Raw genomic sequence first — 24290 nt, forward strand, 5'->3', positions numbered from 1 at the left:
TAATTATTTACTCCATAACTGAAAGCATTTAAACCATTCCAAGTGTTCCAACTTTTTTAACTTTGTACGTTGGTGTGTATAAGGGCTAAGGTGAAAAGTCACTTGAATTTTAAACTGTACAGGTCTTTGGTTTTACAACACTCACACTACAGCGAGTGGTTTCAGCCCACCACACTTGCAGGTAACATGTCCTAGAATGAAGTCAAAAAGCTACTGTGTGACCAATCAGAATGAAGAAGGTATGGTTATAGCAGCAGGTTAAGGACCAGTACAATGTTGACCTCTTGTGTCTATAAGAGGCACCTCCACATCACATATACTCTGCCTGTATTCCTGATGATGGGCTTTTGCCCAAAACATCGATTTTCCTGCTCCTCGGATGCTGCCTGACCTGCTGTGCTTTTCCAGCACCATTCTAATCCAGAATCTGGTTTCCAGCATCTGCAGTCATTGTTTTTACCACATCAGATATACACCATACCTCAGGCACTCCAAGAAACATTGGTAAGCGGGAGCTGTGAGATGGCAAACGGTCCTTTCCATTTCTGTGATCTGTTGTCTCCAATCGTAAATATGATCAATGTTTTAATTGTAGGAACCTCTGACATTAACTGGGTGCAATGTTTTGTATTGTATCTATTGGACTGTCACTTTAGGAATGCAACCATGTGACATCATGACCCTATCATTTGCTGCCAAAAGCCCCAATTTATCTGCACGGCCTTGTTGAGTGAGTATCTCCTTAAATACAGCTCCTGCTGTTGTTACATACTTGGGCCTGTTCGGCTTCTTGAATATTAACTGGAGTGAGCTGCCTTCTTGACCCGCTGTAGTCCATGTGCTGTAGGTTGACCCACAATGCTGTTAGGGAAGGAATTCTCAGATTTTAACTCCGCAAAATTGAAGCAATGGCAATTTCAAGTCAGGATGGTGGGTTGTTTGGAGGGGATCTTGCCGATGTGATGTTCCCATGTATCTGCTGCCCACGTTCCTCCAGATGGAAGTGGTCATGGGTCTGAAAGGTGTGAACAAGCGTTGGTGAACTTCTGCAGCGCATCCTGTAGATAGTACACACACTGACACTGCAGTAGCGCTGAGTGTCAGTGGTGGAAGGAGTGGAAATTTGTGGATGGGGTGTGAATCAAGTGGCTGCTTTGTCCTGGATGGTATTGAGCTTCTTGACTGTTTTTGGAGCTGTCCCCATCCCGGCAAGTGGGGAGTATTCCATCACACTCCTGACTTGTCCTTGTAGATGGTGGAGGGGCTTTGGGAAGTGAGGAGGGGAGTTACTGCAGCAGGACCCCGAGTCTCTGACCTGCTCTTGTAGCCACCGTATTGATATGGTTAGTCCAGTTCAGTTTCTGGTCAATGGTAACCCCCAGGATGTTGATATGAGTTTGAGTTCAAACATTAGAATTTCTTCTGCAACATAATTTGAGTAAATGTCCTTCTCCACATTAAATCATATTCCATCTCCTAACCAGTACCAATTGCAAGTTTAATAATACAAGATTATCCAGCTATAAATCCTTAGATTTAGCATGTTCCATCTTTATAACAAAACACTAGAAATCTGCCTCTCTATTCAAAGGGAAATACTTTATACTTTGAATCATTTCACACATTTGTAAGTGTTTATGATGTCAGGTTGAACAGAAACTATCCAATTCTCAGGATTCTATTTAGATTTTAAAAAATCACATGACACCAGGTTATAGTCCAATGAGTTTATTTGAAAACACAAGCTTTCGGAGCACTGCTTACAGCTAGTGTTTTCAGATAAACCCATTGGGCCATAACCTGGTGCCACCACCACATCATGACACTGTTTCGGTTCTCGTTTTAGTCTCAAAGCTGAAGTATGCTCTGTAGCCACTAGATGGTGGTCTCGCACCACGTATCGGTTCAGATTGTATTCTGTTCTGGAACATCAGTGACATCAACTGCAGCAAAAATCCAGCCATGCCCTGAAGAAGACCCAATCTCTCCTCATATGACAATCCTGCCACCCCAGGCAGGCATCTGGTGAACTTTCATTCCATTCTCTCTGTGACCAACACTGCACCTGATACCCCAGGTGTGGTCTCACCAAGATCCTGTTGAGTAAAACCTCCTAACTCCCGCACCAAAACCCTCCTGCAATGAAGGCCAACATACCACTTGATTCCCTAACTGATTACTTTCTATGAGCTGTATACATGGACACCTATTTCCTTTTGTAGATCAACCTTTTCCCATCTATCACCATTTTAACCTACTGTGAATCCTCTTGCCTTCCTTGAAGAAGTTCTCTTCCTCCCTCTACAAGGATTTGCGCTTTTCCAGCAACACATTTTCAGCTCTGATCTCCAGCATCTGCAGTCCTCACTTTCTCCATCTATCACTATGTAAATAATAGTCTGTCGCTCTGTCCTTCCTACCAAAGTGGACCAGCTTCACGTTAATTGACTTTATACTGTGTTTTCCCCACTCCCTCACTATAACTAATCACCCTGTAACATCTTTAAGTCCTTCTTGCTATTCACACTCCCATTAACGTTTGTGTCTTCAGCAAACGTGGAAATATTACACTTGATTCACTCATCCAAAGCTTTCATAAATATTAAGAAGTGCTGAGTCCCAGCACTGATCGCTGTGGTAACCCACCTTCCACAATAACCTCTTCTGTTGAACTTTATCAAAAACTATCTGAAAATCCAAATACACTTCATCCACTGGTTCTCCCCCATCTATTTTATGAATTATATCCTTAAAAACCCCTAGCTGGTGTTAAACACCATTTCCCTGACAGAAATCCATTTTGACTTTGTGTAATACCATTGGTATTTTCTAAGTGCCTTGTTATACATCCTTTACGATACTCTCCGGCACATTCCCTGCTACTGATGTTATTTATTTATCCCTGAAGTAACTGCTCAAAAACAGCTTGCAAAACTTGAAGCCACCAAACTCAAAGAGAATAAATCTTCAACTAAATATAGCAGCTCCAGGTTTCCACAACAGAAACACGGCCGCTCTACTGAACAGTTCAAGGTATCATGAATCTGTCAAAGCCTCAATATTGTATATAATAAAAATGTCTCAAGGCCTAATTCAATCAGATCAAGATGGAACAGTTGAAAGACAAAGAATAAAGAAAATTTACAGCCCAGGAACAGGCCCTTCGGCCCTCCAAGCCTGAGCCGATCCAAATCCACTGTCTAAACCTGTCGTCCAATTCCTAAGCATCTGTGTCCCTCTGCTCCCCACCTACTCCTGCATCTGTCCAAACACATCTAAAATAAATCTACCATGCCTGTCTCTACCACCTCTGCTGGCGACGCGTTCCAGGCACCTACCACCCTCTGTGTGAAGTATTTGCCGCGTGTATCCCCCTTAAACCTTCCACCTCTCACCTTGAACACATGACCTCTCATTATTGAATCCTTCACCCTGGGAAAAAGCCTATCTCTATCCACCCTGTCCATACTCTTCATGATTTTATAAACCTCAGTCAGGTCCCCCCTCAATCTCCTTTTTTCTAATGAAAATAAACCTAACCTACTCAACTTTTCTTCATAGCTAGCACCTTCCATACCAGGCAACATCCTCGTAAACCTTCTCTGCACCCTCTCCAAAGCGCCCACATCCCTCTGGTAACGTGGCAGCCAGAACTGTACACAATATTCTAAGTGTGGCCGAACCAATGTCTTGTACAATGCTCACATGACCTGCCAGCTCTTATACTCAATACCCCGTCCGATGAAGGCAAGCATACTATATGCCTTCTTGACCACTCTATCCACCTGTGCAGCAACCTTCAGGGTACAATGGACCTGCATTCCCAGACCTCTCTGCCCATCAACTTTTCCCAAGGCTCTTCCGTTCATTGTATAATTTGCTCTTGAATTAGACTTCCCAAAATGCATCACCTCACATTTGCCTGGATTGAACTCCATCTGCCACTTTTCCACCCACCTTTCCAGTCTATCTATATCCTCCTGTATTCTCTGACAGTCCTTTATGCTTTCTGCTACTCCACCAGTCTTCGTGTCATCTGCAAACTTACCAATCAGACCAACAGTGCCCTCTCCCAGATCATTTATGTGTACCACAAACAACAGTGGCCCCAGCACTGATCCCTGTGAAACACCACTGGTCACCTTGCTCCATTTTGGGAAACTCCCTTCAACTATTACACTCTGTCTCCTGTTGCTCAACCAGTTCTTTATCCACCGAGCTAGAACACCCTGCACACCATGTGACTTCACTTTCTCCATGATTTGGAGATGCCGATGTTGGACTGGGGTGTACAAAGTTAAAAATCACACAACACCAGGTTATAGTCCAACAGGTTTAATTGGAAGCACACTAGCTTTCGGAGCGACACAACTACCTGATGAAAGAGCATCGCACTGAAAGTTAGTGCTTCCAATTAAACCTGTTGGACTATAACCTGGTGTTGTGTGATTTTTAACTTTCTCCATTAGCGTACCATGGGGAACCTTATCAAACGCCTTACTAAAGTCCATGTATATGACATCTACAGCCCTTCCTTCATCTATCAACTTGGTCGAACAAGCGAACACGGATCTGATCAATACTTTAGGGGACTGCTAGAAAACTAACAGAAATTAAACCTTACTGTAAGTGGTGACGTACCATTTTCCCCAGCTGTCACACCATTTGTATAAACAGCCGGCATCTCTGTCCTTTCAAATCATTGGCCACTCAATCAGTCTGAAAGTTTACAGGACTAAGACAGCTGACTCTCATGAGTGTCACACATAAGCTCAACATGACAGAAACCAGTTTCCTTTCCGAATGATACACTGTGTATAATTTATGCAAAAGAGCTAACAGCCAAAAAAACAGAAATCTATTCCTTGGTTTGGGATGTGACCTTCTGGTAAATCCTGTCAACATTTTAGAACCTTCTTATCGTTATTAAAGTGTAGCATCCAGAGGTAGACACAGTGCTGAGGTCTAACCACAGCTGTTTAAAATACTCAGCTAAACCTCTCTGCTTTTTACAGTCAGTGCCTCCATTTACAAAATCTAAGATCCCAAGTGTTTTACTAAGCTCTCTGTCAATGTATCCTGCCATCTACATTCATCGATGTACATTCACCTCCAGTTCCCTCTGTCCCTGATGACATTTGGATTTGCAGCATCAAGTCTATATTGGACCGAAAGAACTGAATTCATTAATGAGGTGAGAGTGAATAGTAAGGCCAGGGAGTGTCACCACAAGGAGCCTTAGCAAAAATGGAGTGAATGAGAATCCGGGGAATACTCTCCGGATAGTTCCGGCTGTTAGACGTCAGTCACCACTGCTCCAAGACATCTCTGCAGGAATTCCTCAGGATAGTGTCCAAGACAAACCATCTTCAGCTGCTCCATACATGACCTTCCTCCGTGATAAGGTCAGAAGTGGGAATGTTCACTAATGGTTGCACAACGTTCAGCACCATTCACAACTTTCAGATAGTGAAGGCTGTGACCTGGACACTACCCAGGCTCGGGCTGACAAACAGCGACCAACAGAAGTGCCAGGCAGTCACCATCTCCAACCGGAGAGAATCTCATCACCGGCCTTGGCATGACCATCAAGAAATCCTTCACCACCAACATCCTGAAGGGTATGATTCCACCAGGCTAGATTGGTATTATCCTGACCATTTACCCCTCTTACAAGTTTGGAAAATTTCAAAATTTACCAAGATGCTTATATAGTCTATGTCTAGTCTCCAGTCTGAGAAATAACCAGTTACTACAAGGAATCTATATTTTTCATCCACATTGACACAGACCCTCCTGTTCCACAATTCACCAAGGTGTTGACCAGCTTTCTACATTGTGCCTGGGTCAAACACTTCCATGTTTATTTAAGTAAAACCCACTGTGTTCCCCTGAATAATCTTCTCTTGTTCCTTCAAAAAAACTTGATTTGTCAGACATGAACCTTTTCACAAATAAGTGCAAACTCTTCTAAATTAACTCCAATCTCTGCATGTGCTTGTTAATATTGTCCCAAAATTGTTGTTCTACAAGCTTACCCACCATTGATGTTAAACTGACTGGCCTGTAGTTTTTGGAATATCCTCACATTGCTTTTACAATCACAATTCAACACAGCCCAGGATCAGGCCCTTCGGCCCACCAAGCCTGTGCCGATTCCTAACCTCATTTAGAGCTGCTATTGTGTGCGGGATCTATCCCTCTGATCCCCTCCCATTCATGCGTCCATCCACTCATGCCTTAAACATTGCTCATGTGCCTGTCTCCACCACGTTGCTAATGTGTGTTCCAGGCACCCACATCCCTCTGGGTGAAACATTTTCCCCACAATTTTCCCCTTCTCACCTTGAACCTGTGGCCTCTTGTCGTTGACCCTCATAATGTCATAGCCCTCAGCCTCTGACTTTCCAGTGACAACGATCCGAGTTTATCTAATCTCTCCTCACAAGTGAAAGCCTCCAGGCCAGGCGATGTCCTGGTAAACTTTCAGTGTACCCTCTCCAAAGCATCCACGTCCTTCTGTTCGTGTGGTGACTAGAAATACACACAATATTCCAAATGTGGCCTGTAATGTTTTGTACAGCTGTAACATAACTTGTCAATTTGATATTTGATGCCCTGACCAGTGAAGGTGTGTTGCTGTAATCGTGAGTGTGGTGCTGGAAAAGCACAGCAGGTCAGGCAGTATCTGAGGAGGAGAATCGGCATTTCGGGCAGAAGGAATTGCCGACAAAGGGCTTATGCCCGAAACGTTGATTTTCCTGCTCCTTGGATGCTGCCTGACCTGCTGTGCTTTTACAGCATCACATTCTCGACTCTAATCTCCAGCCTCTGCAGCTCTCACTTCCTCCTAAGTGTGCCGTACCTAAGTCTTCACCATCTAATCCACCTCTGTTGTCACTTTATGGACATGTACACCCAGATCCCTCTGTACACCCAGATCTCTTTGTACACCCAGATGCCTTTCGTACACCCAGGTGCCTTTGTACACCCAGGTCCCTTTGTACACCCAGATCCCTCTGTACACACAGATCCCTTTCGTACACCCGGTGCCTTTGTACACCCAGGTCCCTTTGTACACCCAGATCCCTTTGTACACCCAGGTCCCTTTGTACACCCAGATCCCTTTGTATACCCAGGTCCCTCTGTACACCCAGGTCCCTTTGCATGTCAGTGCTATGAAGGGTTCTGCCATTTATTGTATAATTTGTACCTGAATTTGATCTTCTAAAATGCTCCCATCTCTCTGCCCAAATCTGCAATCTATCTATATCCTTTGACAAACCTCCTCACTTTTTGCAACTCCACTAATTTTGACGTCATCCGCAAACCTACTAATCGGACCACCAACATTTTCCTTCAGATCATTTATGTATTTTACAAACAACTTTAGTTACTGTTCTCCTTCCATCACTACTCTCTGTCTCCTAGGACCAAGTTAAAAATCACACAACACCAGGTTATAGTCCAACAGGTTTATTTGGAAACACTAACTTTCTGAGCGCCGCTCCTTCACCAGGTAACTGTGAAACAAGATCATAAGACACAAGATTTATAGCAAAAGATTAGTGTCATGTAACTGAAATGATACATTGAACAAACCCAGATTGCTGTTCAGTCTTTCATCTTTTAGAATGGGTTGCAGGTTTCGGTCATTAATATATAAATCCCAGGGCTACTTTTAAGTCACATTCTCGAGATAACTTAAGGTTTTATATAAAACAAACTGACATTTCAGCTCAGGCAATGTATTGAAGGTGTGAGGTTAGAGTCTGTCTGTATCCCAATGTTGAGTCAGACTGGTTCTATTTCCAAAGTACGAAGTTATAAAATGTTACAAAAAGCAAACTACCTGCAGATTGTTTGCTTTTTGATTAAAATAGAATGTATCTGCAAATGCAAATTCACCCCAATATGTGATTACCTGGATTATCTGTTTCCCTTCTTAAACAGAGGAACAACATTGACAATCTCCAGTCCTCTGGCACATCACTGAGCCAAACAGGATGCAAGAATATCGGTTAAGGTTCCAGCTATTTTCTTCCTTGCCTCCCACAGTATCCTGGGATAGACCCCATCTGGCCCTGGAGAACTTGTCTACCTTTAAAGCATTTCAAGACACCCAACACTTGTTCCTTCATTATGTTGACCTGCCCGAGAATATTTGCACACTTTTCCCTAACCTCCATATCCCTCACGCCTCTCTTTGGTGAGTACCAATATAACCCTCTAAGGATCTTCACCCATTTCCTCTGGCTCCATGTTACCTCCTCCTTTATCCTTGGGTGGGTCTATCCTTTCCCCAGCTACCCTCTTGCCCCTCATAAATGTATAAAATACTTTGGGATTCTCCTTAATCCTGCTGGCCAAGCACATTTCATAGTCCCTTTTAGCCCTCCTAACTCCCCAATTGAGCTCCTTCCTAATTCCCCTATATTCTTCAAGGTAATCACATATAAGTCTATGGGGTCACCCAGGCCATAGGGTTTGCTTCATTTTTTGTGACTAAGCTGATAATTTCTCCTGTCATCCAAGGTTCCCGAATCCTGCCATTCCCGTCCTTCATTTTCACAGGAACATGCCTGTCCTGCATTCTTATCAACTGCTCTTTAAAAAAATTCCCAAGTGTCAGATGTGGATTTACCCTGAAACGGGCATTCCCAATCCATGTTCTCCAAATCTTGCCTGATTTGATTGTACTTGACACCTCCATCTTAGGTTCACCTTTGCCCTTATCGAAAAGTATCTGAAAACTTAGGCAATTGTGGTCACTATTTCCAAAATGCTCCCCGCACTGAAACTTTGATCACCTGACTGGGCTCATTCTCAATCCCCCCTCCCTCATTGTATGGCCCCTCCCATATTGGAGTATGCACACACTGTTTTTAATCAGCCTCCTGGACACACTTAACAGAGCTCCCCATCCATGCCCCTGCCACTAAAGAGGCAATATTGGGGGGAGGTGGGAGTTAAAATGACCCACCATAACTACTTTGTTATTTTCACATCTTGCCAGAATTTGACTATGTTTCTCTTCCTCTATCTCCTGTTGGCAGCTGGGAGGCCTGGAGGACAACCCCAGCATTGTCAAACCAATCCTTCCTATTCCTGAGCTTTACCCACAATGCCTCGCTGCAAGAACTCTCCAGAGTGTCCTCCCTGAACACAGTTGTGATGTGCTCTCGATCCAGTAATGTAACACTCCCAGCATATTTGCTTCCTCCTCTGTCTCGTCTAAAACATCAATATGTTGGAACATTAAACTGCCAATCCTGTCCTTTTTTCACTGTGATAGCAACATCATAATCATGCATTGATCCAGGCTCTAAGGTCACCTGTTCAATTTGAAGCAAATATAAACTCAGCCTCCGGTTCCACTGAGCTCAGCAACGTCTCCCTGAATGCTCAAACTCTCAGCTATATTTGCCTTTGACTCGCGTTCTTCTCCAGTCTCGAGACTGACTGACCTGCTGCTCCAGTTCCCATCCTCCTGCCACACAAGTTTATAAACCTGCCCAACTGCAGGGTTTCTTGAATAAAGCTGTTAGGTTTACCCCCAACAAATCCTCTGACACCTCCATAAAGGGATGATGATGATAATAATCTTGTCCATTATCTTCCTTTAACAACGTGGGATACAAGACGAGGTAACTCATCCATTTAACGTCATGCTTCAAAGTTCATTGGCCATCATCGCAGCCCCCTCTCTTCTTCACCTCCTCCAACTCTCATGTGGCATGTTATAGTTGGTAAGGTGGTCCTTACATTTTAGATATGTACCCAGTTTTCTAGGGATTGAGATTCAGACCAAGCAGAATTATCAAAAATCAGAGAGACAGAAATACAAGTTTAGTCAGTGTGAGACAGCGAGGTTCCTCAAACATCAGTGAGCTACATCACCAAAGAATTATGTTTGCGTGTGACTAATGAAAGGTTAATGTTGGCCAGGACATTGAGAAATCAGTCCTGATATAGTTTACCAGGCAAACAGACAGGCGTGTATTTATTTTAGCACCATAACAGACCTTCCTCAGCAAGACACTGTAATGCACTGAATGGGACTCGAGAACCCATCACCTACCTATTCGGAGAGAGCAATGCTCCCCTCTCACTGATATAATAAAGGGAATCACTGGAGGTTATGATACAATTATTACCTTTAATAAAAGCAAGTGCTGCAGATTCTGGGGAACTGGAAGAAAAACAAATTGCTGGAGAAACTCTGTGGAAAGAGAAACAGAATTGACGTGCCTTGTCATATTAATCATAACTCTGCTTGGCTCTTCACACATGCTGCCAGACCTGCTGAGATTCTCCAGCATTTTGATTTTTTTTATATTTACCACCTGGCACTTAGAGTCATAGAGATGTACAGCATGGAAACAGGCCCTTCGGTCCAACCTGACCAGATATTCCAACCCAATCTAGTCCCACCCTCCAGCACCCGGCCCATATCCCTCCAAACCCTTCCTATTCATATACCCATTCAAGTGTCTCTTAAATGTTGCAATTGTACCAGCCTCCACCACCTCCTCAGGCAGCTCATTCCATACACGTACCACCCTCTGCGTGAAAATTTTGCCCCTTAAGTCTCTTTTATATCTTTCCCCTCGCACCCTAAACCTATGCCCTCTAGTTCTGGACTCCCCGACCCCAGGGAAAAAACATTGCCTATTTACCCTATCCATGTCCCTCATAATTTTGTAAACCTCTATAAGGTCACCCCTCAGCCTCCGATGCTCCAAGGAAAACAGCCCCAGCCTGTTCAGCTTCTCCCTGTAGCTCAGATCCTCCAATCCTGGCAACATCCTTGTAAATCTTTTTTGAACCATTTCACAACATCTTTCCGATAGAAAGGAGACCAGAAATGCATGCAATATTCCAACAGTGGCCTAACCAATGTCCTATACAGCCGCAACATGACCTCCCAACTCCTGTACTCAGTACTCTGACAAATAAAGGAAAGCATACCAAACGCCTTCTTCACAATCCTATCTACCTGCGACTCCACTTTCAAGGAGCTATGAACCTGCTCTCCAAGGTCTCTTTGTTCAGCAACACTCCCTAGGACCTTACCATTAAGTGTGTAAGTCCTGCTAAGATTTGCTTTCCCAAAATGCAGCACCTCGCAATTATCTGAATTAAACTCCATCTGCCACTTCTCAGCCCATTGGCCCATCTGGTCAAGATCCTGTTGTAATCTGAGGTAACCTTCTTCGCTGTCCACTACACCTCCAATTTTGGTGTCATCTGCAAACTTACTAACTGTACCTCTTATGCTCGCATCCAAATCATTTATGTAAATGACAAAAAGTAGAGGACCCAGCACAGATCCTTGTGGCACTCCACTGGTCACAAGCCTCCAGTCTGAAAAACAACCCTCCTCCACCACCCTCTGTCTTCTACCTTTGAGTCAGTTCTGTATCCAAATGGCTAGTTCTCCTTGTATTCCATGAGATCTAACCTTGCTAATCAGTCTCCCATGGGGAACCTTGTCAAACGCCTTACTGAAGTCCATATAGATCACATCTACTACTCTGTCGTTATCAATCCTCTTTGTTACTTCTTGAAAAAACTCAAGCAAGTTTGTGAGACATGATTTCCCACACACAAAGCCATGTTGACTATCCCCAATCAGTCCTTGCCTTTCCAAATACATGCACATCCTGTCCCTCAGGATTCCCTCCAACAACTTGCCCACCACTGAGGTCAGGTTCACTGGTCTATAGTTCCCTGGCTTGTCCTTACCACTCCTCTTAAACAGTGGCACGTTTGCCAACCTCCAGTCTTCTGGCACCTCACCTGTGACTATCGGTGATACAAATATCTCAGCAAGACACCCAGTAATCACTTCTCTGGCTCCCCACAGTGTTCTAGGGTACACCTGATCAGATTATGGGGATTTATCCACCTTTACCCGGCATTTCCTCCTCTGTAATCTGGACATTTTGCAAGATGTCACCATCTATTTCCCTAGACTATATCTTCAATATCCTTTTCCATAGTAAATACTGATGCAAAATATTCATTTAGTATCTCCCCCATTTTCTGCGGCTCCACACAAAGGCTGCCTTGCTGATCTTTGATGGGCCCTATTCTCTCCCTAGTTATCCTTTTGTCCTTAATGTATTTGTAAAACCCTTTGGATTCTCCTTAATTCTATTTGCCAAAGCTATCTCATGTCCCCTTTTTGCCCTCCTGATTTCCCTCTTAAATATACTCCTACTTTCTTTATACTCTTCTAAGGATTCACTCGATCTATCCTGTCTACACCTGACATATGCTTCCTTCTTTTCCTTAACCAAACCCTCAATTTCTTTAGTCATCCAGCATTCCCTATACCTACCAGCCTTCCCTTTCACCCTGACAGGAATATACTTTCTCTGGATTCTCGTTATCTCATTTCTGAAGGCTTCCCATTTTCCAGCCGTCCCTTTACCTGTGAACATCTGCCCTTCCATAATACTATCACTGTCTATGCATCAACTGAGCAGGTCAAACCTCCAAAACTGCACCCACATTAAGTCACAATATTGCAACGAGTGCTCCACAAACTTGCAACAATAATTAATCAGAAGAAAAAGACAAGACTACAGGAGTTGTGATTGTCTCATAAAAAGATTTATTACTTTTTTTTGCCTGAATGCACAAGGCAAGGTACAGTACTGTATAAAAAAGAACTCCTTAATATACACTTTACATGAGATACACTAGTAAGAGCTTTCAGTTGACTTATCAGGAAACCAATTCAACGCAGCAACAAAAATAATATGTTGTAAACGTCTACACTTCAAGTACCGGTGAGGCTCCGTCAGTCTGACGCACAGCTACATTCACGGGGGAGGGACGGATGGGGCAAGGTTAGAAATTGGGGTCAGGAAACTATAGAACAGTACAGGACAAATGAAATACAAGAACAGCAAGGCTTCCCCTAGATGGTGACTGGTGAAGACCAGGGGGAGTGGGTCAGCGTACGCTTTTCCAGCAACACATTTTCAGCTCAGTGTACCACAGCCTTACATGAAGGATGGGTTCAAACCTTTTCCAGTGTTGGTCCGAGTGAAACAGAGACAGGTCCCTTCACTTGGACACAAACTGTTGCACCTACTCTCGCCAAGGAAGGTACCTCCCCTCACCCCCAGGCAGCAAGTCGTCCTCCAGGTATTGGATATATGTGTGTGTGTGTGTGTGTGTGTGTGTGAATGTCTGCTTAAAATATCCCTCTCCTACTTTTGTCTGTTGTGACATTCAAGGTGATGTTAGAATCAATCAGGTTATTTGTGGTATCAGTCTTGAGAACATACTCAATGACTGAGCATCCACAATCCTCTGGGATAGGGAATTCCAAATATTCACTGCACTCAGAGAGGACATCCCTCCCCTCAGTCCCGAATGGCCTCCCCTTACTATCTCCTAGCTTTAGATACCACAGGCTGGGGAAACATCCTTTCTGTATTAACTTTGCCAAAGTAAGTATTTTATAAGTTTCTATGAGGTCATTTCTAAACACCAAGGAGTGCTAGCCCAGTGTGCTCAATCTCTCCCCAGTGGACTACTCTGCTGTGCCAGAAATCAGGCTGGTGATCATTCCCTGCATCCCCTCCATGGTCAGTATTCCCTTCCTTAGCTTTCTTGGTGGGTGTAAAGGCTGTGCTTTGTAGTCCTCCAGTTACAGTGCAGGGACAGAGGGCTGCTGATGCTCATTAGGGAGCAGAAACTGAGAGAATGTCGAGTTTGTGATTTTCAGAACCAGAGCTTCAGTTAAGTGCAGTGGAAGAGACTTGAGACAATAGGCTGATACTTGGCACAGGGATCAGGGTGGGGATCTAGTTAGGAGTGTGAAAGACACTGGTTATTTTGCACAGTCAGAATCAGGAAAGTGCAGTCAGGCACTCTGGGGAGTTCTGTAATGGGAAGCAAATTCTAACCTAGTATTAAAACAAACTCCACATTTTTAAAGGGAAGGGTTTTGTGGGGCCCACCGACACCATAGAATTCACCAGCACCTAACAGCAGGGTTCAAGATGATAAAAAATCACATAATTAGGATTTTGGAAACAACTTCACCAACAAAAAAAAATCTCTGGAAATCAAAATCTAGGACTTTTCTTTAAAAAGAACATTTTACAATAGTTTCTCTGTACAATATTTACAGCAAACGGTGCTGGGCAGCAGTAATGAGGTTCTGCACACAACGGGTGGTTACATTACACACTGAGTAGACGGGGGGGGGGGTGAAAATTAACTCTGGAAACAGGGAGGGGCAGAGAGGATGGAGCAGGAAAACAAATGGCTGCGAGAATGCATAAAATCGATGACACAAAGAGAGAAGGAGGAACATCAAGAACCATCCAATAACAGGAAAAACAAGTTGCTCTTTCTCTTTTTACAGTGTAACAGTATTCTTTTGTTGACCATTCTAACTCTCTATTACAAAGGTGATGAAGCAGATTAGATTGTGACCATCCCTTTAGGTGCACTGTGGCACCTTGGCAGGTTTATTATATCCTGACCCGAGCCAGTCCAAACAGAGTCCTGTGAGGACTGGGACACTCACTTTGAAGACAAACTCACTTCCCCACACTTTGTCAGGTGAATGAAAAATCGCAGCAACAATACAGAAACATTTGCCAGCGTTTCAACAGCAAACTCTGCCTCCAGAACTTAACTCTTGTTTCTTGGGAAACCATCATGAAAAGGGTTAGCCTGTCCTCACAGGGGACAGCAGATGCTGCTCCAAGGCAGCGGTGCGAGATACAGTGAGCAGAGAGGTGCAGTCTGTCAGCTGATGGGCGGTCACTGCTTTCTCAGGCACAGGGTTCAAACAGCAACACAAAACCCGCACTGATTATAGATTACTCAATCACAAAAACATTGATCATTTCATTCTGGGGTAACCTGCCCTCACCCCAACTCTATTATTCACAGAAGACAGAACAGCATTAATCTGTGCCAGATATTCCAGATGAAAGATGCAATCGTTCCCAAAATATTATTCCCAGGAACCCATAACCTCAAGCTTGAGAACAGCTTTAAGAATTCAGAAGCTAAACAATAAAGAAACCTGTGCCAAATGCTATAACACCAGGTATAGGTTTTTAAAGTGAGGAAATAGTCACTGCAGTGATGAGGATCTGCCCTCCGTGTCTCTGGGCGGCTTGATAAAGGCATGAAAGGTGGTCCCAAGTTCGTGGTGCAACTGAAGCTGATCTCTTGGCAGCCTGGTTAATCAGACTGTTGGCTCTCTCCACTGGATGGCACCACCTGACACTTCTCACACAGTCATTAGATTTGGGGTGGCTGTGCGCGTACGGGATTTGTGCATGTTATCTCTGTGTGTTTCCCTATTTGTGCGCATCTTACAAGACAACCACAGTCCAAACAAACACCTCTCAGATTTAAAACCAGCCTGAAGTTGCCAAAGGAGCATGGAGCATTGAGTGTGTGTCACGTTAGATTCCAATCATGGGGTTGAAGGGATTTATATACAGAATAGCTGAAAACTGCTTTCTGGAAATGAAAATAAACTGGTGTATATGTTTTGTGTGAATCCTACGTAAAGTAAGTGCCTTTTGTGGATACTGCTCCTGATTTATAAATGATGCTATTTACATTTCCCAAGGGTTGAGGCTGCTAATCCTTGCTCCCTTGCAGCCAATCTGGGACTCACTCATTGAAAGGTAAAATCTGTGTTCTGATACACTAACACTCGATACAAATCCATCAAACAAAAAGAAACACAACAATGGGTTGAAACTGGCAGCATCAGCTTTAAGCCTCTGGTCTGGAGCACACTGTATTTTAAAGGTGATCAGAATGACCTCAATGATGAACTTCCCTCGACATATTCTGAATTGTACTCTAACATGTTTCAATTGTTACAAACAGTAACTGATGCAGTGGCCTGGGTGCAGAGGGATATGGAAGCCTTATTTATACTACTGCTTCCAACCAGAACAGTTTCCATTTCTACAGTCTGATTCTAAATGCCATCTGCTGGTCCCTCTCATATGGACTTGATGGCTGGTGGTAGCACGTTGATGTGTATTTGGAGAATGCAGAAGATGGTGGTGGTGTATCGTAGCAGATGTGCTTCAGGGTCTTTCAGCTGAAGGGGCTGGTCAGGAACACAGAGCTCAGCCAGCTGGGACCCTCCTCCAACTGCTTTCTACGAGCAAGGAGGTTGGTCAGACTCAATCACACATCAATTAGACAGAGGCTGACCACTCAGGATGTGGCAACAATGACAAGAGAGACTGATGGACGCTGCTGAGGACCAATGGGAGAAAACACCATTCTGGTGGTGGGGACTGCAGGCCTCTCTAGGATTGGAGCAGAACAGAAAATGGAGAAGCTTTGCTGTTTGGCTGATCGTTACACAGCTTGAAACAGGACAAGTTCCACTCTCCAGCCCCAAGACAACTTCTCACTTTGAGGAGAAAAGGTGAAGTATCGAGTCCTTTTCGCGAGCTCGGACAGCTGCGTTTGCACTACCTCAGCATTTAAATCAACTCCAGGCAGACTTTCAAAGTAGCCAGAAGTCCCAGGGGGCCTATCAAATGTCATTGTTACTTCAGACGAACGTCAAATCTCACCGGGGTGAGACTGTCGCGCCCCCCACCCCCTCCCGGAACAAAGGAGCAGCTGTGCTCAGCTTGGAGAAGAATCACTCTCCTTCCATTTTGTGCTGCATTGCTTCCCCAGGATCTTGAGAGCCAGCAGAACCTGTTCCCTGCCGCACAAAACATTGTCTGAAGGTGGGGGGGGGGGGGGGGCAAGGGCCCAAGGCTCCTGGGCTATCTCCTTGGTTAAAAGATGAACTGCAAAGAGTGACACAGGAATGAGAAGGCAGACTGATAGCACCAATATTCCCGAATCTATTCATTGTTCATTTAAATAAAGTTTCATAATTAGTTTAGGATGTCAGTAATGATTGAGTCACTTGCAAATCAACAATTTCCAATCCAGGCCAGGTCATTAAAGAGTAACCTAGAGCAGGCCAGTATTATCATACCCTTCAGTCCTCATAAAGCAGTGAACTCAACAACAGCATTGATGCAGTCAATCTTAAAAAACTGGCAGGGTTGGCAAGTCAGATCAGAGTGCATTCTATAATATATCTACACAGTGAGACAGGCAGGCCTGTCACCCCTCCTGCTCTTAAACCACCAGAACCCATCCAATAGGCATCAGAACTCCATTACCAAGGTCTCTACAGTCCTACAGGAGAAACATTACAATAGTCTGCCCAACTTCATGGCAGTAACCAGGAACACCATTGAACTGATGTTTAAGAAAATGGAGACCGTCCTCATGTGATCCAGTCACATGATTTTGAGTGAAGTGATTGCATCCCTTCAGATCCTGGAAGGAAAAAGGAACAGGATGAGAAACAAGGCAGCCATTATCAAAACTGGGAAAGATGAATCCATGACCGTAAGATGTAGGAGCAGCGCATAGAACTGTACAGCAAAGGAACAGGCCCCTCAGCCCACAATGTTGCACTGAACATGACGCCAAATTAAACTAATCCCTGCATTCCTTGCTTACTCATGTGTTAATCTAAAAGCCCCTTAAATGTCCCTACATATCTACCCCCACATCAGCCTTGGTAGCGCATTCCATACTCCATAATTAGTTTACTGTGTGTAAACTAATTGCCCCTCACATCTCCTTTGAACTTTTACCCCTCTCACCTTAAATGCATGCCCCTTAGTTTTAGACATTTCAATTCTGGGAAAAAGATTCTGACCATCATTCCTATCTGCGCCTCTCATAATTTTATAAATTTCCATTAGGTCTCCCTTCAATCTCTGTCGCTCCAGAGAAAACAACCCAAGTTTTTCTAGCTTCTCCTTATAGTTCATACCTGCTGATCCAGGCAGCATCCTGGGAAACCTCCTCTGCACTCTTCCCAGAGCCTCCACATCCCTTCTGTAGTGTGGAGGCCAGAATTGGAATGCAATTCTGTTGGATTGAGTCTGCTCAGTTATTCAAGGAGATTATGGCTCATCTGATAATCAACTCCACTTTCCTACCTTTTCATCATAACCTTGATTCCCTTACTGATTAACAATTTGTCTCCCAGCCGTGAATATACTCAATGACATAGCCTGAAGAATTCACTGCCCTCAGAGACAAAATTCCTCATCACATCCGGAAATGAGTGCCCCCTTACTCTTGAGATTATGCCATCTGGTCCTAGACAGTGTTTACCCCGTCAAGCCCTCCTAGACTCTTCTGTGTTTCAATGAGACAGTCCTTCCATACCCTGGAGTGCCTCCGATATCAGTACATCTTCCCTAAGAGTCCAAACCCATTCACAGTATTCCAGTTGTTGTTTAAAGTGCTATATATCGTTTTAGGTATACTTCCCTACTTTTACACAATAAACATCCTATTATACAGCATTTACAGGGAATCAGGGTCGCCAGTTACATAAGAAATACTTCTACAGTACACTCTAGTAATCTATGAATAAAAACTGAATTCTTGCATAAGCAAATGATTTTCACCATTTCCAATTTTTGCAACACATTTTTGATCGAATTGTTGCGTGGGGCCTTCTCAGGTGAAACAGCAGATTGATCGGTGAAAGATTTCAGTTCTAACATGATTACAAGGTCAACTAGCTGCTACTGTAATGATGCCTGTATGAGGGAGGACATGGGGCAGCAGTGACAGCAGGGACCGATAGAATGACCACATTGTGGATGCACACACATGCACTGGAACCTATTGGACCAAGTTCAAACAGATATTTTTGAAGAAACTTGACAAATTTCTTCCAGGTGTATGAGAATTCTAGACACTTGAATACCAGAAAACGGGGCTGTATTCCATTCCGAATGAAACAAAGGCCACCATTTTATTTACTTTCCGTGTTGCCCACTGACTTTGGATGCTAGCTTTTTGTGATTTATACATCACGTCCCATAAATCCCTCTGTTCTGCAGACTTTCTCCATGTAAATGATATTTAGCTCTGCTATTCTTCCTGTCAAACCTTACATTTCCCACACTATATTCCATCTGTGAGGTTTTATCTATTCACTTTACTTATCTCTCTGCAGAATCTGTGCCATCCTCACCATTTGCCCTCCCACTGATTTGTATCATCTGTAAACTTGGCTACTGTAGTTGCACTTTCCTCATTCAAGTCAGTAATATATACAGTATTGTGAATAACTGTGGCCCAGCACTGATCCCTGTGGCATTCCACTGGTTACAAGATGGCATCCAGAAAATGTCTCCCTTATTCCAACTCTGTCTTCTAGTCATTAGCAAACCCTCTATCCATGCTAATATAACGCTCCAACATGTTGTGCTCTTATCTTACTAAATACCCTAATGTTCGGTACCTTAAATTTCTGAAAATCCAAACATATATCCTGTTGTTGTCTCTACAAAGAATTCTACAGAATATGTCAGGTATGACTGCCCCTTCTTGAAGCTATGCTGACTTCACTTGATTCATAGAATCCCTACAGTGTGGAGGCAAGCCATTCAGCCCATTAAATCCATACCCTCCAAAGTGCTTCTCACCTAGGCCCACTCTGTCTCTGTAACTCTACATTTCCCTGGACACTATGGGCAATTTAGCATGGCCGATCCACCAAACCTGCACATCTTTGGATGGAAACTGAAGCACTGGGAGGAAACCCACACAAACATGGGGAGAACGTGCAAACTTCACACAGACAGTTGGCTGAGGATGGAATCGAACCTGGGACCCCGGTGCTGTGAGGCAACACTACTAACCACTGAGCTACTGTGCTTCTACATGCCCCGATATTACATCCTTTGTAATAGACTCTCAATGGTTTCTAAATAATAGATTTTAGGTTAACTGGCCAATAGTTACTTGTTACATTGCTTTTTAAAAATAAAGATGGTATGTTGGCAGTTTTCTAATTCTCTGCAACCTTTCTAGAATCTAAGGATTCCTGAAGAATGCATCCATTATCTCTGTACTTACTTCCTTTAACGTCCTATAGCCTTTAGTCTTGTTCGTTTCCTTCGAGTTACATTCACTTAATATTGCCCCTTGTACCCAGGTACGAGTGACAAATGTATAATGTTGACACATTCCGGTGCCATTTTGAATGACTGAATAAATTAATATTAAATTGATACTCCTAAAACTGAAGCAGCTTCAGAAATTCACCCTTCCCTCTCCCTCCCTTCACCCGCTCTGCTTCTCCATTCGCTGCCGTCCAACATGTCCCCAGGTTCCTGCCAATGTACTCCTTCCCTGCCGCCAATAGTATTGTTGCTTATGACAATCTCTGGTGTAGTTTGTTCCCAGTTCTGATATCTCACCCCCCTGATTATTTCCTGTTATGATCTTCAGCTGCTCAATCAGAGCTGTCTGCAGATAGTTGACACCCCCATGGTCTTAGTCCCACCTTCTGCAACATCGCCTTCACAGAACCTCCCTCAGTCAGACTTACAGTGAATTTGAAAGCAGGCTCAGCCAGGCCAAAGCCTGAATGTAAAGTGTGATTCAGGAACCACCTCACTTTCTTGCCAGGAGATAAATTACTTGTTAAACACCAACTCTGCACTAACCCCAGGTACCTCAATCCTCAGGTTCGTCTGCTCACTTTCCATGGGACTTTTCTCGAGTGATAGTTATTGTGTTTACTTCCTGCCCAGCTCTATCCCATTGATTATTGAGTATTTTTAGAATGCTCCTCGTGTTCCCTATGGTGAAGGCTGATACAAAGTTCATTCAACTGCTCTGCTACTGCCTGGCTCCATTACTTCCCCAGACTCATTCTCCCAGAGGGCTGTGTTCACTTTGATCTCTCTTTGCCTTTTCTACATTTAAGGAAACTTTTACAATCCTTTTTAAAGTATTACTTACTTGGTCCCCTTTCAAAATCATCTTCTCCCTTTATTTTTGCGCATTCTTTGTTTGCCTTCAGTACTTACCCAATCCTTTGGCTTTTCAGTGATTCTGTCACATGGCATGCTTTTTCTTTCAATTTGATACTATCCTGATTTTCTTTGGTCAGGTTTAATCTCTTCCTGCAATCTATCCTCCTCACATGAGTGTATCTACATTCAACCGCTGTCTTTTTTGCTAAATTGTTCACATGAGCCAACTCTGCCCTGATTTAAGTTTCACACAGATGTTTCCATCCCAAGTGTCTCCCTCTCAATCTGAATGCTAAATTATACCGGGCACTGTTTCCAAGAAGATTGGTTATCTCTGAGATAATTTATTAAACATACCTCATTACACATTACTATATCCAAAACAGGCAAAATTATCTTTTTAAAAAGTTGTTCTCAAGTACAAAGTATCTTTATTGATAATTTCATGGGAGCATTAATATTCATGAGTGATAAACCAGGGAATTACAGAGCAGTGAGTCTAATATCAGTGGTACATCGTGGCTTCAATTCCCATCACTAGCTGAGGGTGCCATGAAGGACTCTCGACCTCCTGCCTTGCCTGAAGTGTTGTGAAACTCAGGGTAAACTACCATCAGTTGTCTCCCTCTGTCTCATGAACAGACCTTTACCCATTATTTTGTATGAAGCTATTTGGAACATCCTGAAATTGTGAAAGGTGCTACTGAAAGGCGAGTTATAAAATGTACTTCTTTTTGATTCTATCCAATACAATGCTATGTGAACAGTAGGTGTCAGTATTCACTTACTGACTAAACACAGCTTTCTCCCCTTCCCTGGAGCGACCTGAAATGATATCCTCTTGCAGGAGAATCAAAGGTAAAACACATACCCCAAGACATTTGTCAGTTCTCATTGCCCCCATTCTCTAGCTGATGACTATGGTGATCAGATAAATCCTACAATTCACCCTGACAGCATTCACCAACACTTCATAAAGCTTCTTTGCATGTTATTCTGTGATCAGTAGGAAGGATGGACTTTTGCTGAGGTTGAGTAAAACACTATTTGTGTATTCTGTACCTCAAAGCACTGATATCTAGATGAGGTACTGGGCAAGTTGTTGGAGGGAATCCTGAGGGACAGGATTTACATGTATTTGGAAAGGCAAGGACTGATTAGGGGTAGTCAACATGGTTTTGTGCATGGGAAATCACGTCTCACAAATTTGATTGGAGTTTTCTGAAGTAACAAAGAAGAGGACTAAGAAGGGCAGAGCAGTGGACTTCAGTAAGGTGTTTGCCAAGTTTCCTCATGGTAGACTGGTTAGCTACATTAGATCACAGGGAATACAGGGAGCACTAGCCATTTGGATACAGAACTGGGTCAAAGGTAAAAGACAGAGTGTGATGGAGGGTTGACTTTCAGACTGGAAGCCTGTGACCAGTGGTGTGCCACAAGGACTGGTGCTGGGTCCACTTTTCATCATTTATATAAATGATTTGGATGTGAATATAGGAGGTATAGTTAGTACGTTTGCAGATGACACCAAAATTGGAGGTGATGTGGACAGCGATGAGAGTTACCTCAGATTACAATGGGATCCTGATCAAATGGGCCAATGGTCTGAAACGTGGCAGATAAGTTTAAGAGAAATGTGAGGTGCTGCGTTTTGGAAAAGCAAATCTTAGCAGGACTTATACACTTAATAGTAAGGTCCTAGGGAGTGTTGCTGAACAAAAGAGACCTTGGAGTGCAGGTTCATAGCTCCTTGAAAGTGGAATCGCAGGATGATAGGATAGTGAAGGAGGCATTTAGTATGCTGTCCTTTATTGGTCAGAGTATTGAGTACAGGAGTTGGGAGGTCATGTTGTGGCTGTACAGGACATTGATTAGGCCACTGTTGGAATATTGTGTGCAATTCTGGTCTCCTTCCTATCGGAATGTTGTTGTGAAACTTGAAAGGGTTCAGAAAAGATTTACAAGGATATTGCCAGGGTTGGAGGATTTGAGCTATAGGGAGAGGCTGAACAGGTTGAGGCTGTTTTTTTCCTGGAGCGTCGGAGGCTGAGGAGTGACCTTCTAGAGGTTTACAAAATCATGAGGGGCATGGATAGGATAAATAGTCTTTTCCCTGGGGTCAGGGAGTCCAGAACTAGCGGGCATAGGTTTAGGGTGCGTGAGGAAAGATATAAAAGAGACCTAAGGGGTAACTTTTTCACACAGAGAGTGGTATGTGTATGGAATGAGCTGCCAGAGGAAGTGGTGGAGGCTGGTACAATTGCAACATTTACGAGGCATTTGGATGGGTATATGAATAAGAAGGGCTTGGAGGGATATGGGCTGGGTGCTGGCAGGTGGGACTAGATTGGGTTGGGACATCTGGTCGGCATGGACGGGTTGGACCGAAGGGTCTGTTTCCATGCTGTACATCTCTATAACTCTATGACTCTAAGTAGAGGCACAGGCTTAGGGTGAGAGGAGAAAAATTTAAAAGGGATCTAGGGGGCAGCTTTTTCACGTAGAGGGTGGTACGTGTATGGAATGAGCTGTCAGAGGAAGTGGTGGAGTCTGGTACAATTACAGCATTTAAAAGGCATCAAGATGGGTATATGAATAGGAAAGGTTTGGAGGAATATGGGCCAAGTGCTGGCAAACGGGATTAGATTAATTTAGGATATCTGATAGGCATGGATAAGTTGATCTGAAGGGTCTGTTTCCGTGCTGTACATCTCTATGACTCTAAGAAGTAAACACCACTGACTTTTGTTAGCATGGCTAAACGTGCAAGTAGGAAGGACAAAGAAAAAGAGTTGGTTTTTCTTACCATTCTCACCTTCTGGCTGGCGGGAACAGGGTCGACACCGAGGCCTGTGCAGCAGCCTGTTGGCTTGTGACAATGGCTGGTGAGGATAGACCTGGTAATATGGAGAGGATTACAGGGTAAGAGAGTCAAGTGCAGCAACGCAATCAAAGCCAAACAAGATCAGCACGAACAGACCAATTGGCCTTTTCAGCCCCACCCCACCCCACCATGATGACTGGACCATCCTGATTAAAGAGAGTCTTCCTTTCTCTAGCCCACCCCCACTCTGCTACATAATGTCTTAAGAGACACAACAGAGAGGTGTGACAAGAATTTCCTCGACCCCCAGCAATTTCTCCAAAGCAGACCAAGAAAGTGACACATCCAAAGTGAAGGCTGAGGAAATACGTACACATTGTAACCTCGCTAACCTGGAAAGGAAAACGACAGTGGTCTGGAAATTATTCACATCTACCCAAACAGTTCCCTCAACATTATCACCATCATTTTAATATAGCACTTTGGTTGTTGAAATACAGAAGATACAGTATTTAGATAAGTGCTGCTGCTTTATAATTCAACATGTTTCAGGTAACTATATCTATAGCATTTCCTTGTTCACA

General features: G+C 43.7%; 1 protein-coding gene across 9 annotated transcripts in view; it reads right to left on the reverse strand.

Moving 5' to 3' along the window:
• Positions 1-12642: 12642 nt before the first annotated feature.
• LOC132834854 (zinc finger protein 609-like) overlaps positions 12643-24290 on the reverse strand; it is a 229418-nt gene continuing 217770 nt past the window's right edge. For 6 of the 9 annotated variants that reach the window (XM_060853944.1, XM_060853943.1, XM_060853938.1 and 3 more), the window contains 2 exons: positions 23698-23779; positions 12643-17364 (listed from right to left, as the gene is read on the reverse strand). In XM_060853944.1, coding sequence (XP_060709927.1) covers positions 17358-17364; positions 23698-23779 — 89 coding nt within the window. In that variant the 3' untranslated portion in view covers positions 12643-17357. Of the gene's footprint in view, positions 17365-23688; positions 23780-24290 lie in introns of all 9 variants that reach the window. The other 3 variants (XM_060853945.1, XM_060853942.1, XM_060853937.1) reach the window with 1 other exon arrangement.

Source organism: Hemiscyllium ocellatum, chromosome 42 (assembly GCF_020745735.1).
Source record: "Hemiscyllium ocellatum isolate sHemOce1 chromosome 42, sHemOce1.pat.X.cur, whole genome shotgun sequence".
Lineage (NCBI taxonomy): Eukaryota > Metazoa > Chordata > Chondrichthyes > Orectolobiformes > Hemiscylliidae > Hemiscyllium > Hemiscyllium ocellatum.